At 41.4% G+C, this 18442-nt stretch overlaps 1 protein-coding gene across 2 annotated transcripts in view; it reads right to left on the bottom strand.

Moving 5' to 3' along the window:
* Nucleotides 1–413: 413 nt before the first annotated feature.
* Dync2i1 (dynein 2 intermediate chain 1) overlaps nt 414–18442 on the bottom strand; it is a 68982-nt gene continuing 50953 nt past the window's right edge. For both annotated transcript variants that reach the window (XM_038337199.1, XM_038337200.1), the window contains exons 15-22: nt 9595–9708; nt 9429–9490; nt 8930–8981; nt 7296–7356; nt 3704–3803; nt 3394–3525; nt 1994–2217; nt 414–752 (exon numbers count right to left, since the gene is read on the bottom strand). In XM_038337199.1, coding sequence (XP_038193127.1) covers nt 584–752; nt 1994–2217; nt 3394–3525; nt 3704–3803; nt 7296–7356; nt 8930–8981; nt 9429–9490; nt 9595–9708 — 914 coding nt within the window. In that variant the 3' untranslated portion in view covers nt 414–583. The remainder of the gene's footprint in view (nt 753–1993; nt 2218–3393; nt 3526–3703; nt 3804–7295; nt 7357–8929; nt 8982–9428; nt 9491–9594; nt 9709–18442) is intronic.

Here is an 18442-nt window from a genome sequence, read left to right as displayed (position 1 = left end):
GCTCAGACTCTCCTGAGTGGCTTTGACATGAGTGGTGTTCCAATCCACAAACTGGAACCTGAACTGAAAGGTAATTATATTAGGAGATGGTGTCATTTAAATCACACCAAAAGCTGGCTTTAAAGAAAACTTTAAAAACAGAAGGCTGGTGGAGGTCATCTCCAAAGTGAGCAGTTGTTTTTGTTTTGTTTTGTTTCTTTACATTAGATATATGTTCATTATTTTATGCATAGCTAAGAAAATATTCTAATTATTAAAGTACATTTTTAGGACAGGCTGTTTAAAATCCAGTAATATAATTGTGACAGTATTTTTAAATTGTTCCAAAAATAACTGCAAATACTCTTAGTCGAGCTTTCTGGATGTCACTCAGTATTTCCTTTGAAGTTCAGTATACACTAAAATGTCCATTGTTTCCATTAAAAATAGTGATTTATTTTCTGGGAATACCAAAGTACCGTTCTTCTAAAGCAAATTATGTACAGAATATACATATTCTATGTACACAAATCACATCAACACAGAGTCAAGGGATCCATCTTGTAATCAAGTCTTAGGTACTCGTCATCCTGACACTAAGTCTTCACTTCTGAAGAAGCACGTGCAGCTGGCTGTGCTCATCTGCCGCTGGGGTACTCCACCGCCTCTTTAGGTACTGGATGTCCACTGTGCCAGAGGCCCTGGCCAGCACCAGAGCCATAAAGCTACCACTGACCTTCTCGGGATCCCCCATGATGGTCATGGCCACAAGCCTACAGGTGAGGAAGAACAGGAATTAGGGAGTCAGTACACAAGTGTGTGACTTCTTCTACCAGAGTCTCTCCAAATATCTGTATTCAAGGGAAGTGTGGAATAGAAGAGAAGCTAAAAAAAATGTTAAGACAAAATACTACAACAGAAATAAATATATGAAAATTTCTGCATCTCAGGGATCTGCTGATGGGCAGATCCAGGAAGACATCTCAAAGGACGTATATCTGCAGACACCTCCCCACCCAAAGAAGTGACATTCTCCACCTGATGGCCCTCCCTACCTTCAGGAGTGAATACCTAACAACGGGGCCTTCAAAGTGCCTCAGCAGGCCCTCCAATCACACAGGCAGTGAGGGGATCCCCAGGGTGGGGGTTTCTCAGTATCTCAGGCCACCAATCTCAACCACAGTTGAGTAACTGTCGAGGCCCACAATCTGTTCTCAGCTGAGGCCTGTCCCTGAGCCCCGACCCTCTACAGCAACCAGCTCCTGTGAGCAGCACCCATTCCATTATGTGCTCTAGGGAGAAACCCGTGTGCCCTCTCCATGCCACTGTCCCTACCGTGCTGAGGATGTGTGTCCAGGTCCACCCTTACCTCCTCCAGCAGTCAGTCTCAGAAATTCAATCTGAAGGGAACCTTGTCCCCACACAGACCTTCCTACTGCCAGCAGAAAGTGCCCAATCCTTCTGCAATGGCCTCCCTGGGGCTCCTCTTGGAAAACTACAGATGTAAAATGTACTCCTATGTGAACCTAGGCTGGAGCAATCAACTGGTTGATTTTTAAGTTTTATTGCTGTGAAGAGACACCATGACTACAGCAACTCTTATACATTTAATTGGGGCTGGTTTACAGTTTCAGAGGTTCAGTTCATTGTCATCATGATGGACATGGTCCTGGGGAAGGAGCTGAGGGTTCTATATCTTGACCCACAGGAACAGGAAGTGAACTCTGTGTCATACTGACCTTAGCTTGAACATATGAGATCTCAAAGCCTGCCTCCACAGTGACACACTTCCTCCAACAGGGCCTCGTCTAATCCAACAAAGCCATACCTTCTAATAGCACCAATCCTTCTGGGCCAGGCATTCAAGCACATGAGACTATGGGGGCCATGCCTATTCAAACCACCACCACCACCCATCCACCCACCCCCACCACCCATCCACCCCCCCCCCACACACACACACCACACACATACACAGAAAGACCAGAGAGGAGGGTGATGGCCTTGTACTCACCTGTCTGGAGAGATGGGCTGTTGAGCCACGGGACCCAAGTCATTCTCAAGAAGGTCCCAGATATAGATCCTGGATGCATCATCCTGGACCAGGAACACAGCAGGCCTGGTCGGGGACCACTGCAGGTTAGTGACAGAGTGGCCACTGGTGCTGCTGTCCCACTGCATGAAAGGCTTCTCAGACGTCAGCTGGTGCAATCTGATGCTTCCATCTGAGCAGCCAGCCTGCAATTGTGGTACAGAAACCCTATTTTTCTTTCTTTTTAAATTAAATCTCAATAGCCAGGAAAATTTCTCAGGGCGTTATAACGCTTGCCTTGTCTGTAAAATATCATTTTGGCTTGCTTTTGTTTTCTGAATAAAAAGACATGAAACCTATCCTACAAAAAGCCCTCACCCTAGAAGCTGACACCAGCACAGGATGCTGGGGCGAGCTCCACAGAAAGAATGTCACCTTTAAGCGGCTCTATTTATACTGACAGTATGGCGATGTGTTCCCTTTGGATTGAAATTTTCATAAAACAAAACTCAGCTGGTTTAATGAAAGACCAAATTACTAGCCTATAAAGAGAAGATTAATTCTTCCTTACTCTTTAATCCTTTCTCATACTCAAAAAAGACGTACTTCCATAAAATGTTTAAAAATTGTGTGTGTATGTATTCAACTCAAATGTCAACAAGAGAAATCAAATCCTAAAATAAAATACATATAGAAACACATTTAAACCCTAATTTCAGATAAGTAACACAATCATATGGGATACAGGGGCAAGAACTAAGCCAAATAATCTCTGAGCACCATGTCTGAGTGTGCAACTTCTGACTCGAATACACAAAGTCTTGAGTACTGAACTGGCTTCTCTTCAAGAGGTCTTAAAGGCTCTGTATATTCCGGGATTGCACGTTTAGCCAGGCAGATGGTAAATCATTGCTACAGTCTGAATAAAGTTTGTCCCCACTGATTCCTGTGCTAGAGACTTAAGTCCTCAGAGTAACAGTGTTGACAGGCAGTGTGACATTTAAGAACAGAATCCAGTGGGAGGTAATGAGGTGAGAGGTCCGTGGCTCTCATAAGTGACAGATGACTGTTCTGTAGGAGAGGGTTAATGCTCAGGATGAGATTACTTACCATGAGAGCTGGATGACCATAGGTATCTTCCTGTTGAATTCTAAGTATTTTGCAACTGAACAAAGTATTTCTTAAGAGAGTTAAATTTCTGAGTTAATTTGATTTAGTTTTCTGTTAATAATATCCCATGTCTCCTTTTTAGATCACTGAATCCCAATAAATGATAAAAATTTGTAGACTACTAAGAGACCAACACTTCCTAAATTTTTCTGTTAGATTACATTATGAGGTTCCAATAGGCAAACAATATCAATGAAAAGTGACTTTCTTACCAAGAATACGGTTTCTTCAAATGGTGAAAAGTCGATCACATTAACTTTTATTGGTCTGATACCATGTTGCTGAGGTCTGAACACCTTAGGAGATACTCTCCAATCTTGTCTGGTACTGTGGCTTATAAGTCCCTAATTATTAAAGAATACCCAGAATGGCCAAAAAAAAGTATTAGAAGTAAGACTGGACAAAACTATATTCATGAAATAATTCAGACATTATAAAGAGGCAAATAGTAAGTTAATCTGCTATAAAGATATCTATCAGGTAAGGCTAAGTGGAAAGGATGAAATGTAAAACACTACTAACCATGTCGGTGCCAACAACAAAGTGATTAGGATCCGAAGGCAGAAATTTGACACTTAGTGTTTGTGTGGACCCCCAGAATTCACTATCTTTATGGGGAAAACTGTAAAATAAACAGCAGAGATGAACACATGGCTTTTGCAAAACCTGGATGGTGGCAATACCTCACATTCACTTAGCACTGCCATTTATCATCCAGTGAGGAACAGGCTGATCACACTTTTTCCATGCCTTCAGCTACTACTCTGCTTCCTAGTTCTTTTTCAAGTATTGCATGCTTGATCATTTCTGAGACCCATCATTCTGCTTCCTGATTCTCTTATCAGCTATGTTGAATCTATTATTGAATCACTCACTGGTTGAAATTTGGAAATTACAGCACTGCTTTGAAAAGTGTATTGTACAACTGCCCGCAGGTCTGATGCCGAGAGACACGGTGATTAGTAGTTGACTGATGAATTACACCGGATGACAGCTCCTGCTGTGCTTCCTCGCGCTTCTGGTTCCTATAAAGCTTGTGAACTCATCTTTGCAGAAGGCTTGTGGAAATCCCGTAACTCCCAGCTTCCTACCTGGCAGCTGTTGTCGTATCTCAGGGTTCCAGGGACTCTGATGCCTGCAAGTTCCCATACACATCTAGCTTGAGGCTTCACGTTCTCCCAAGAGCCCACTTTCCCTTAGCTGGGAGTGAAACTTTATCTTCCTCACAGTCAAGGGGCAGTGAACTACAGAGTACTGTGCAGGGGTCTCAATTCTAACTCAGGCAAGCCCCGTGTGTCTATGATTGTACAAGGCTTGAGTCACAGGCTTATAGGAAAGGCTTGAGAACCTGGCCTACTTGTTGTCAGCATTAGTTCAAAACCTTATTATCTAACTTAACTTCCCTTTTTGTTCCTAGCAGTAAGAGATTTTCTTTTCTTAAAAGAAAACAAAGCAAAACAAAACAAAACAAAACAAAAAAACAGCTATATCTGGAGCTGGAGAAATGGCTCAGCAATTAAGAGCATTTGCTGCTCTTAAAGAGCTGGATTCTGTTCCCAACACTCATACAGCAGCTCACAACTGTCAGAAACTCTGATGGCCCCAGACATACACGTGGTGCACATATATCTAGGCAGGCAAGACACTTATACACATGACATACAAACATCTCCCTCCAGCTGCACTACCTAGTAGTCAAACCAACTGAGGCTCCTCCCTCTCACTGTTTCCATCACCAACTGATTTCCAATCCTATTCCTGAACTCACATCCAGTTCTCCACAGCTATGCTGGTTTTCATACAGGTCCCTATATTGGCCTCCTAACTGGTCTCCTTGACTCCAGTTTCTGCAACTTCAAACTCAAATTTTTCCAAGCTGATTATCCTACATCTAACAAATGACATTCCACTTCTTTAGAATAAGACCCTATCACTTCCCAGACAGTGTCTAGACTGCCAGCACAGCAGCAGGCATGTCAAGGTCAGCCACCAGCTCACCCCATCTTTCTCAACTGCAGACTTGCTCGTATGTCTACACACAGGTATTTGCCTTAGAGCCATGACAGGCTCCTTTGCCAAGCATTTGACGATCAATCCAATATCACATCCTAGTCAGTGTTATTTCTGTGAGGAGAAACCATGACCAAGGCAACACTTATAAAAAGAAAAATGTAATTGGGGGCTTGCTGACAGTTTAAAAGGCATGATTCTGGAGCTGGAGTTGAGATCTTCACATCCTGATCCACAGAGAGCAGGCAGAGGAGACACTGGGTCTGGCATGGGCTTTTGTAATCTCAGAGTCCATCCCCATTGACACAGTTGCTCCAACATGGCCACACCTTCTAATCCTTCTTAAACAGTTCTCCTCCTTGGTGTATAAGCATTCAAGTATATGAGCCTATAGGGACCATTCTCACTCAAAGAACCACATTACACTTTGCCCAAAAGCTCCCATCTCAGTCTGGACACAACCCTTCCCTCCTTCAAGCTCCTACAAGCCTATGCTCATACTAACACATCTTACTCTTATAACTCTTATAACCATGCCAACAAGGAATATTCTGCTTCACTGGCATGCTTGCTGGGATCACTGAAGGCAAGATGGCTGCTACACCAAGGGTGACATATTTCCAGGACATCCACAGTCCACAGGTGGCAGAAAAGGGACAAAGACCTGGTGCATCAGTCCAGCTAGACACCCCAGTTTACCCAAGGTAGGGGAGGCTACAGAGTTAGGGCTCTCCTTATAATACAGTCTACCTGTACCCCTCCTTTCCCACAGATTCTTGCAAAAATACAGGTATAAACATATGACATCAAATACATTAACCACTTCCCTTTGGAGAGTATATAGCTAAGGCCTGTAAGAGTATACAGTTAAATCCTGGAGGAAATTACAGTTAGAAATAAATATAATGCACGTGTGAGGTGCGAGCATCTCGTGCAAAGGTATGCAGCTCAGCAGAGGTATGCAGCATGGAAGGAGGGATGGCCTAAGGAGCATGTGCACGCCTGGCCCTGCAACATATCTGATGACTTCAGCTATCTCTTTTCATAATTATATTCCAGTCAAGTAAGTTGATTTGAATGACTGTATTCACTGTGTTCTGTGTGAGGAAGAGGACACAGACTCAAAGATGTTTCACGGGTAAGTCACATACTAACAGCCTCACAGAGTAAATGGCAGAAACATATGTCTTTGGAAACCAATAAGGAACATGGAACACTAATACTGAACATTCATTAAGAATCTGTACTTCGTGGTAAGTTCTATGAGTAAAAGCAGAAATACTGCTGTTTTTTTTCTTTTTGTATTTTTTTAATGTTTGCTGTTTTGTGGTGTTTCTGTTTGTTTATTTATTTATTTGAGACAGGTTCTCATATATCCCGGCTGGTTGCAAACTCACTGTATTGTCAAGGATAGCCTTGATCTCTTTGTTGTTGTTGTTGTTTTGTTTTGTTTTCAACTTCTTTTATTTTTTTAAATGATCTTTTCTCATTTTACATACCTATCTAGTCCCCGTTCCCTCCCCTCCTCCCACTCCCTCCACCTTCCCTTCACTCTTCCCCCCACCCACTCCTCAGAGAGGGTAAGGCTTCCCATGTGGAGTCAACAAAGTCTAGCACATTGCTTTGAGGCAGCAACAAGACCCTCCCCCCATATCTAGGCTAAGCAAGGTGTCCCTCCAAAAAGAAAGGGCTTCAAAAAGTCAGTTAGCCTTGAACTCTTAATCTTCCTGCTTCTATCTACCAAATAGAATTTTCTAGGATTACAAGTGTTTGCAATGCCTAGCTAAAAATGTAAATTTACAAATAAAAGTTATTTCAGTGTTTTCAGTTCCTAAAACTTGACTTGATCAAGTTTAACTAACTTTAAGTCTAAATTAAAATTAGATGAAAGAAAGTCATACTTGACTTAATTTATAAGCTAAGAACATTTTATGAATACCTATTAGCCCTATATCTGAAAAATATATTTGTTACATTGATAAATCATATAGCAAAAACTGAATATGAGAAAAATAAGTCCTCATTGCAAAACAGAACATGCATTTAACAGGAAGCAGAGTCCTTGTGGGATGAGGGACCTGTTTAATCCCAGGGGACGTCTCACCTGTTGCCCAGCTGGATCGCAGTACTGTGCACCAACTTGACCCTCCCTCCAGGTATCAAACCTAGAATCAGACAAACCACAAACACACACATCTCTTAATGCAAGTTAACCCCAAATCTACCTACAGTTGTCTGGATTCACTCTTCCTTATTTTAGTATCATAACCAGAAGGAATGCCAAAATATAAATACAGGAAGGACTCCCTCTAAATCTGGTGGAAGTGTCTGTGCCTTGCTGAAGAGGAGAGTCAAGAATTTATAGGTCATTATCAGAACCCACGGGGCCACGATCCAGATGTCCACACATTTTCAGACTGGTGAGAACAACTGGCATCATATGTATTGAATACTTAGTTCCAAATGCTGAACCCTGTGCTGTAAATATCCAAGGCAACTGTCATTCAAAGCCAATCAGAAACCCACCAAGTGTCCAGTTTCATGAATGGCTACCAGTATTTTTAGCTCCTCCAGGCTCAGTTTCTGTTGATCGGAAACTCTAACTTCCTTTCAAACACCATGGAACTACAGCTCCCAGGAGACCTTGCTTTGTTTTCCACTCCTTCCTTTGTTCTCCTCAAATATGGACCCTTCAGTTGTCTCAGCCAAATGTCTGTCTTAAAGCTATTCTCCCTTTTGTACATTACTGCAGAAGGAAGAATTAGAGATTTAATATAATGAAACCCAAATTATAGGCAAGATGCTATCCAGAACCTGGAGTGCAGCTGAATTAAAACCATGTAGAAATATATTCACCTCACTGCTAGGAAGAACAATTGCCAAGTGCACTGTATGACTTGTCTCTTACATTCACTGTACAACAATATGGACGGCATCCCAGAAGTGGCAGATCTACAGATCAGGCCTGCTGCCACTGGTCTCAACCACAGTCATGGTGAAACTGATTTGAATGGCACTTCAACAAGAAGTGATCAGCACTTGTTTGGTGAAGAGCCTGCTTCTGAATCTGAGAACCCGAACCTGAAGCAAGGCCAGTGTCAATCCTGGAAATTTTTTTTCCTATTTTTTTCCAGATCTATCAGGGGATACACCCTTGAAACAAATAAAATGAGACAAGCTATCATTAGAAAATTAACAGCTGTAATTCAGGGTAAGAAAGCTGAGCTTAAGACGCAGACAAAGTAGCCCCAAGATTCAACAGAACTGGATTGTCTGGGGCCTCTTAGAACTGAAAGCCACGCCAAGTGACATGGAGAACTGCACACCTTGGGGATCCTGAACTGTTTCCCTATCTTTCCTGCTCCATATGGGACACTTTAGCATGCTGTGTCACCACCCATTCCAAGTGGCATGAGGCAAGCCACACTTAGTGAACTCATGTGCACAGAAGAAAACCCCAACTGAAGGAGGACTTAGGACATAGACACCTGAAGAATACTGGGAAAGAAGACAGTTGCCTTAAGTTATGACACAGAGCAGAATGAATGCCAACTATGACAGAACTTACGACACCCACATTAGACGTCACTCAACCACTTTAGCTAATGAGATGGCCATACAACTCTGATGTTTATTTTCAGGTTGCTAATGACTTATTTTTCAAAGCATGTTGTGTTATCTTTAATCTCTATTCATTTTAGCAAACAATAATTAATTAATTTTTACTTCAATAGTTACCTAAATCACTCATTGAACCAGAGACATCTGCCTTTGGTAATTCAACAACCACCTAAAAACAGAATATTGAAAAAAAATGGATACTGATACATTTTAAAACTAAGAAACAATCTAAGCAAAGCATAGCTCTAATAAAATAACATTGCTTTATTAGAGCCTAAAATATAATTGTTTCATAAAAAGACTACTCATATGTTTTAGAACTAATGACTTCATTTTGTTCATTCTTTTTGTTCTATTCTCCTCCCTCAGTGACCTCATTAGTAGCTCCCTATACAAGTCCTAACATATCCTTTAGGACTGAGGCCTTCTTATAGTCTTCCTTATGCATTCATTTCCAGAGGCCAAAGGCCAGGCATACAACTCCACGCCCCTTCACAGAACACAGGGTCTTACTGTCTTGTTCTGTTCTATTCCTGACCCATTCCCCAAGCCAGGTGCCAGTCTCCTCCCAGCGGTTTCACTCAGCAGTAAGCATGGCCTTGCACTTGCTACTTACCCACACATTGAGAATACCACTCTCATCCAGGGAAGCGATGTGAAATGACAAGCCTGCCATTTCTAATGAAAGCAGAAACAAAAATGGAAGAAAGTAGCTTTAAATAAACTTAACGCTTTGCATAACTATTGCTTGAAAGATTTCATAGGTGCGAGAGCTCTTGTACCTTCTTGAGTAGAAAAGGGTGAAAGCACCAAGCTCTGTTTCTTGTAAGCAGATGTAACAACCGGCTCTATGGCTTGAAGAGGACTTTGGTGGTTCACTGATGTGAGGACTCCATCTAGAAATTAAAGACCCATAGAACCCACTGTAAGTCATATATAAAATCAGCATTATATGTTAAGAAATATGTGAATGCTTCTGAGTCTAAAGATCTGAATTTCTCCATATACCTCTCACCTAAAGCCACAAGACTAATACTAATAAGTCACACATCAATATTCATGACCACTCAGCCAAGAAAGAAAATTACAGGCCAATCTTACTCATGAACATCGACGCAAAAATTTTCAATAAAATACTGGCAAACAGAATCCAAGAACACATTAGAAAAATTATCCACTACGATCAAGTAGGCTTCATCCCAGAGATGCAGGGCTGGCTCAACATATGAAAATCTATCAATGTAATCCATCATATAAATAAACTGAAAGAAAAAACCATATTATCATTTCATTAGATGCTGAAAAAGCATTTGACAAAATTCAACACCCCTTTATGATAAAGGTCTTGGAGAGATTAGGGATACAAGGGTCATATCCAAATATAATAAAGGCTATTTACAGCAAGCCAACAGCTAACATCAAATTAAATAGAGAGAAACTCAAGTCCATCCCACTAAATTCAGGAACACGACAAGGCTGTCCACTCTCTCCATATCTCTTCAATATAGTACTTGAATTTCTAGCATTAGCAATAAGACAACACAAGGGAATCAAGGGGATTCGAATTGGAAAGGAAGAAGTTAAACTTTTGTTATTTGCAGATGATATGATAATGTACATAAGAACTCCTACAGCTGATAAACACCTTTAGTAACGAGGCAGGATAGAAGATCAACTCCAAAAAATCAGTTGCCCTCCTATATGCAAAGGATAAGGAAGCAGAGAGGAAAATCAGAGAAGCGTCACCTTTCACGATAGCCACAAATAGCATAAAATATCTTGGGGTAACTCTAACCAAGGAAGTAAAAGATCTATTTGACAAGAACTTTAAGTCTTTGAAGAAAGAAATTGAAGAGGATACCAGAAAATTGAAGGATCTCCCCTGCTCTTGAATTGGGAGGGTCAACATAGTAAAAATGGCAATTCTACCAAAAGCAATCTATAGATTCAATGCAATCCCCATCAAGGTCCCATCAAAATTCTTCACAGATCTTGAGAGGACAATAATCAACTTTATATGGAAGAACAAGAAACCCAGGATAGCCAAAACAATCTTATACAATAAAGGAACTTCTGGAGGCATTACCATCCCTGACTTCAAACTCTATTACAGAGCTACAGTATTGAAAACAGCTTGGTATTGGCATAAAAATAGAGAAGTCAACCAATGGAATTGAATAGAAGACCCGGATCTTAACCCACAAACCTATGAACACCTGATTTTCAATAAAGGAGCTAAAAGTACACAATGGAAGAAAGAGGGCATCTTCAACAAATGGTGCTGGCATAACTGGATGTCAACCTGTAGAAGAATGAAAGTAGATCCATATCTATCACCATACACAAAACTCAAGTCCAAATGGATTAAAGACCTCAATATCAATCTGAACACACTGAACCTGATAGAAGAGAAAGTAGAAAGTACTCTACAACATATGGGCACAGGAGACTGCTTCCTACATATAGCCCAGCAGCACAGACATTAAGGGCAACATTGAATAAATGGGACTTTCTGAAACTGAGAAGCTTCTGTAAAGCAAAGGACATTGTCACTAAGACAAAAGGCAGCCTACTGACTGGGAAAAGAGCTTTACCAACCCTGCAACTGACAAAGGTCTGATCTCTAAAATATATAAGGAACTTAAGAGACTAGACTTTAAAATGCTAACTAACCCAATTAAAAAATGGGGCACTGAACTGAACAGAGAATTCTCAACAGAAGAAGTTCAAATGGTCAAAAGACATGTAAGGTCATGCTCAACCTCCTTAGCAATCAGGGAAATGCAAATATACCTGTCAGAATGGCTAAAATCAAAAACACCAATAATAGCCTTTGCTGGAGAGGTTGTGGAGTAAGGGGTACACTCATCCATTGCTGGTGGTAATGCACACTTGTGCCACCACTTTGGAAAGCAGTGTGGCGGTTTCTCAGGAAATTCGGGATCAACCTACCCCAGGACCCAGCAATACCACTCTTGGGAATATATCCAATCATATTACAAAAGCATTTGTTCAACTCTGTTCATAGCAGCATTATTTGTAATAGCCAGATCCTGGAAACAACCTAGATGCCCTTCAATGGAAGAATGGATGAAGAAAGTGTGGAATATATACATATTAGAGTACTACTCAGTGGTAAAAAACAATGACATCTTGAATTTTGCATGCAAATGGATAGAAATAGAAAACACTATCCTGAGTGAGGTAACCCAGACCCAAAAAGATGAACATGGGATTTACTCACTCATAATTGGTTTCTAGCCATAAATAAAGGATATTGAGCCTATAATTCATAATCCTAGAGAAGCTAAATAAGAAGGTGAACCCAACGAAAAACATATAGTTATCCTCCTGGATATTGGAAGTAGACAAGATTGCCGGGCAAAAATTGGGAACTTGGGGATGGGGTGGGATGGGGCTAAGAGGAGATGGGAAGAGAAAAGTGTGAATCGGAGGATGGGAAGAGTTTGGGGGAATGGGATGGTTGGGATAAAGGAAGGGTGGATATGGGAGCAGGGAAGTATATATATTTTAATTAAGGGAGCCATTTTAGGGTTGTCAAGAGACTTGACTCTAGAGGGGTTCCCGGGTTTCCAGGGAGATGTCCCCAGCTAGTTCCTTGGGCAACTGAGGAAAGAGAGCCTGAAATGGCCCAATCCTATAGCCATACTCATGAATATCTTGCATATCACCATAGAACCTTCATCTGGTGATGGATGGAGATAGAGACAGAGCCCCACATTGGAGCACCGGACTGAGCTCCCAAGGTTCAAATGAGGAGCAGAAGGAGGTAGAACATGAGCAAGGAAGTCAGGACCGCGAGGGGTGCACCCACCCACTGAGATGGTGGGGCTGATCTAATGGGAGCTCACCAAGGCCAGCTGGACTGGGACTGAAAAAGCATGGGATAAAACCGGACTTCCAGAACATGGTGAACAATGAGGGCTGCTGAGAAGCCAAGGACAATGGCACTGGGTTTTGATCCTACTGCATGTACTGCTTTGGGGGGGGCCTAGCCTGTTTGGATGCTCACCTTCCTAGACCTGGATGGAGGGGGGAGGACCGTGGACTTCCCACAGGGCAGGGAACCCTTACTGCTCCTCGGACTGGAGAGGGAGGGGGAGGGGAGTGGAGGAGGGGGAAGGAAATGGGATGCAGGGAAGAGGCGGAAATTTTTAATAAAAAAATAAATAAATTTTAAATAAGATTCATGACCATGGGTTTTCAGCATCTCTAGCAGAGACTACAACCTCAAAATGCTTATAAGAGGAAAAACAAGAAATGAACACCAAAGCTTGTACCATTACAAAGCTGTTTCATCACTGAGGCAATACATATACAGGGCTAGGAAGGAGATCAACATACTCTAAGACCAAAAGTATTGTGAAGATGAGGAAATTAAGCAGGTACTCTAGAAAGAGAAGACATGATTCTAAGGCCAGAATCCTCCAGGATTTCCAGGCTGGGGAAAGAGGACCACTCAGTAGGGCCTTAGAGAAGTGCTGTTTATGGGCAACTTATAAGGAAAGAGAATAGCATGGACTGAGAACACAGCAGTGCAAGTCAGAGCAGGTGACTTAAACAGGTACACAGTCACTACCAGGAAAAGTACTGCTACCCACAGATGAATAAAACATCGGGAGTCAAAAATTCAAATTCCTTATGCAGGTACCTCAGGAAGAAATTAAAACAAGGACATCAAAGAATCATCCGGTGTGACTATTGTCTTGCCCCACCCCATCCCTGAAGAAAGCACAAAGCATAAAGCAACCAGTCTGATGAATGAGATCTCTGCAGACCACTATGGTAAAGGCACTTAAAACAACAAATCACATCCAACATCAAAACCCCACATAAAAACAGAAAAAAGGAGAGGGCCTGTTGGATTGAACTTAAGAAAAAGCTAGTAATTAACACAATGAAGACACATTGCAGACCTCCCAGGGGGAAATCACATGGATGTGAATGATCTTCTCTAGAAGCTCCAGCTTCACACTCCTGACTTCCGCTGATGATACTGAGATGGCAAAGGAAACAAAGGAGCCTTTCATAGAGCGCTGTATTCGCATCCCGTCATGGCTCTTCCTCATCTGTGCAGTCAACAACCATGGCTGGAAATACATGAAAGAATAACTGTCCTGGAGTCGCCATGCCTCTCCTGTCCGAGATGGACGCAGGTTAAGATCTCTCCTAGTAAGCGACCACCTCATAGTGCTACACAGATTACTAAATATGGGTTAAAGCAAGATGTGAAAAATTAGCCAATAAGAGGCTGAAACTAATGGGCCAGGCAGTGTTTAAAAGAATACAGTTTCCATGTAATTATTTTGGGTAAAGCTAGCCGGGTGGCGGGACACAGCCCCGCCGCTCCTATCTACAGATTGGTGCCCCAACGTGATGGACTAAATCCACTTAAAAACCTGAGAAAGCTTTAAAAAAAAGGGAGAGAGAGTTTAATGAAGATTTTTGCTGTTTGTTGATGGTGTGCCGCAGAGAAATTTCCCTGATTCAGCAGCCGTAGCAGGAAAAAAACACGCGCAGTTTTAAAATGCAGCTTCCTGTGTTGTGCTGCCAGCACGAACTCTGGCTCTAAAGCATTTCAATGGCTTTTATGGGACTGGATGTTGGTGTTCCCGCTCGGGATTGGAAGGAGAGTGCTCTGAGACTGGGCCAATGGCTCAGCGCTCCCTGCCTGCACCTGGGCAGATGGCAGAATCAGTCTTAGGCAGGCGGAAGAGCATGGCAGATTCCTGCAACCACACAAAGAGATGTTTTCAGACTGCGCAGTGCTCTGCCTGTCAGATTTTATTGTAACTTGGATGAAAAGAGTTTCTGTGCTGCATACTCAGTCTCAGAGTTAAAGTGCTGAGTGCGGCTCCTACCTGGCAGCTAGCAGAAAATGGTACGTCCTCCATTTTGAAATTGGAGAGAGGTGGAGCCAACATCCAGAGCAGCCCTTGGCTCTGCAGCTCAGAGCTGCAACCGATTCAGAGTCACAAGCAGCTGGGTCATGTTGGACTGGGCGTGGCAAGCCCGCAGTACCTGTTTTTGACCCAGGAATGTCACAGCTTAGATTCTTAAGTGCTTAGCTATTTAAAGGCGCAAATCCAAAGTGCTCCTGGATAGTAAAAAAATTACAGATTCACAATAGGACAGATTCAGATATAAAAGACCGTTAAGTGGGTCACAGTGTTGGATGAGTGTACGTAGGCTTGAGAGAGAGAAGAAAAAAATATATAGAGAATAAAGTTAATGCCTTTAAAAAAAAGGGTAAAGTCTTTAAAGAGACAGAATAAAGTAAAGTGATACAGTAAAAATAAGCCACGTAAACATGGAAAATTTACAGAGTCTGGATTCTTTGTATTATTGTGTTTTCTTTAAAATGTTTGACTGTAAAGGAGCTAAATACAGAGAGACATTTCATTATATGGGCTGCCAGGCTAGACCAGAATGTACATCTTAACGGTATGACTTCAGAATTTGGATCTAAAAACATGATGCTTTGGAAAGGAGGGTCTTCTTTTGTTTTCACAGAGGATGACACCCTGTGGATTGCTTCTATCCCAATATGGTATAATAGACCACGCCCTCCTGAAAGGTTGCTGTGAACATCTTCAAAAAATTACTTCACTCAACTACCGACTGAGATGAACCTAGCAGCCAGGTTATACCATGAAAGACCTAAATAACAGCGCCCCCACTCATCAGGAAGCAGTTTGGAGAGAAATAACTGCGCCCACATTCCCAAGTATTGTTTATAAATGTTCTTTTACATTTAAAGGGGAATATGATATAGATATGAATAATTTGCATTGGTATGGATTTTAAGATCAATTTTGTTATATGTATATGTATTTCTGATCTTGATTAAGGTATTGTAATTGTGTTGTTCATTTAAAAATGTAATGTATAATTAGGAAATATAGGTTGTTAATGGATAATCATTGATAATAGTTAAGCTTGTAGTCATGTTATTAGATTTTCTAGATATGTAGAGATATATTTCAGTTAGATAGACATTCTTCATATCTTTCAAAGACTGCAGAATATGGCATTTAATGTTTTAATAACTTAGGGCTTTTCATGACAATGAGACATGTCTGCTCCTGGCAGCACCAATCTACTTCAAGAGGAAGATGGGCATTGAAGAGGTTCCTTATGGAGTTTGATAGCCATTTGGGCAAGAAACTGCTCTTGCCTGGACTGTTGCATAAACTGGACACAAAGAACCCACAGAAAGAGGACTGCTGAACTTGCCTAAAGGTGAGATGGTCTTTCAGGGTTCCTGATTCGTGAAAGAGTCTGCGAGACATTCTGCAGGACACAGCAGAAAGTGACTGAACTGTCTTTGGAATTTCCTGCTTCATGGAAATGTCTGCTGGATACTATGGGCCTGAAGGCCGAAGATGGATGCCCCAACGGTACAGAGGAACTTTGGGTGACTGTCCAGGCAGCAAGTTGTCTCTGTCATTTCTAGAGTTTGAAAGTTACTTACTTCTTGTTTACTTAGGTAGTATTATATCCTTCTGGAGTCTTTGATGGAGTTGAAGAATAAATAGATAGTTATAGCTTTCCTTAGTTATGATAAAAGATAAAACAGATCTAAATATTGTAACTGTAATTCTTGCTTGATAACTGTTTTGTTATATGTAATTTTGCTATGTTAAAGTTAAAGCCTTCTTTTTTGTTGTTTAAACAGAAAAGGGGGAAATGATGGAGGAATTTCATTGGTTAATTGATAAAGAAACTGCTTGGCCCAATAGACAGAAAATTAGGTAGGCGGAGTAAACAGAACAGAATGCTGGGTAGAAGGCAGTTGGGAGACACTTCAGGCAGTGGCCATAGTGAGTCGCCATGCCTCTCCTCTCTGAGATGGACACAGGTTAAGATCTCTCCTGATAAGCGACCACCTCGTGGTGCTACACAGATTACTAAATATGGGTTAAAACAAGATGTGAAAAATTAGCCAATAAGAGGCTGAAACTAATGGGCCAGGCAGTGTTTAAAAGAAAAAAAAAAGAATAATTGTCCTGCACTGAACATGTGCAGACTTTTCTTGCCATTGTTCCCTCAACATTGGGGCACAACAGCTACTCACACATCGTATACACAGCCCTCTAGAGATAACATCAAATACAAAGAGAATGTGCCTAAGTCACAGCAAATGCTGTATCATCTTATATAAGGAGGCATCTGAAGGGAGGCGGCTTAGGAACATAGTACCTTGAAAACAATGCTGAATTACACTCATTATATTAGCAGTTAGAAAACACTATGGTTTGAAGGGATCTTTTGGATTGTGTGATAGTTTTAATTGTCAGCTTACCACAATCTAGATCACCTGTGAGTCTCAATGAGGGCCATCTAGGTCAAGCTGGCCTGTGGGTATCCCTGTGAGTAGGCACCATCTCCTGGGCCAGGCACTAAACTAAGAAAAGGAGAGATTAAGCTGAGCTGTGGCAATTGGCATTCATTGCTCCCTGCTTCTGGCTGGGATGTAATGTGAGCAGTTCCTACCACTGCAACTTCCCTGCCGTAATGGACTAAACCCTGGATTGTGAGCCAACTAAATACTTTCTCCTTTAAGGTGCTTTTATTAGAGAATTGGGAAAGAAAACTTAGAGCCTGAGTCATGTGATTAAATTTTTATGCTCTTTTCTGTTTGAAAAAATGATACTTTTATAATAGCATCAAAATCCATATGGTATCTATCACTATAAACAGTCTCCACAGCAACAGCATCTCCCCAAAAGCGCAAAAAAATGGTTAGTAGAAATGTAAAAAATGGCTTGCGCTTTTTATGTGTGAAGCGCAGATATAAATACAGTACAGAGAGAGGAAACATTATCTGTGATGTTAAGAGTGTTTGGAGAGGGATAAAAATAAACCAATTTAAAAGCCTTACTTAGTTAAAAGAATGAAAAGAATCACAGGAGAAAATACTTGCCAAACCCTTACATCACAAAAGTCTTTTGTCAAAACATATAAAACTCAACAAAACAAGCAATTTTAAAACAGGTCAAAGACCTTAATGGGTACTTTACCAAAAAAGATACACAGATAGCATATGAGCATAAGAAAAGACAAAATTGTTCCAAGTGTCACAAGAGAAATGCAAGTCATACTTGAGAAACCACTGAAACCAAGCAGAATGACCCAAACAGACGGCAGTGGCTGGTGAGGGTACAGCAGGTCTCACTGTCTGTGGGAATGCGGATGGCAGAGCCACTCTGAAAGACAGTTGACAATTTTTCACTGAGCAATCCAGGAATCAAATTTTTCAAACTGCTTGCTTTCTCTCATATATGCAACTTGTAATCCTATCCCATGGGATGGCACCACCTACTGTTAAGTCTTCTCATCTCAACCAACTAGATAATCTCTCACAGACATGCCCAGAGGCTAACTTAATCTAGATAACCCAATCCTTAATATGAGGGTTATCTCATAAGTCTAGATTCTGTGAATTGAAGATATTTAGCCAGATACTTGGTATTTACCCAGAGGAGGGGAAACCTGTACACAAGCAGTTGTGAAACAGCTGCAAAGCTATTCGTATATAGTTTACTCCTACCCAATCTGAAAAGGTTTACTCTTCTTTATTCCAAAGATAGAACTTTCTGGAAAAGG

The sequence above is a fragment of the Arvicola amphibius genome, chromosome 7, assembly GCF_903992535.2.
Source record: "Arvicola amphibius chromosome 7, mArvAmp1.2, whole genome shotgun sequence".
NCBI lineage: Eukaryota > Metazoa > Chordata > Mammalia > Rodentia > Cricetidae > Arvicola > Arvicola amphibius.
This window is presented reverse-complemented; position numbering and strand designations above follow the sequence as displayed.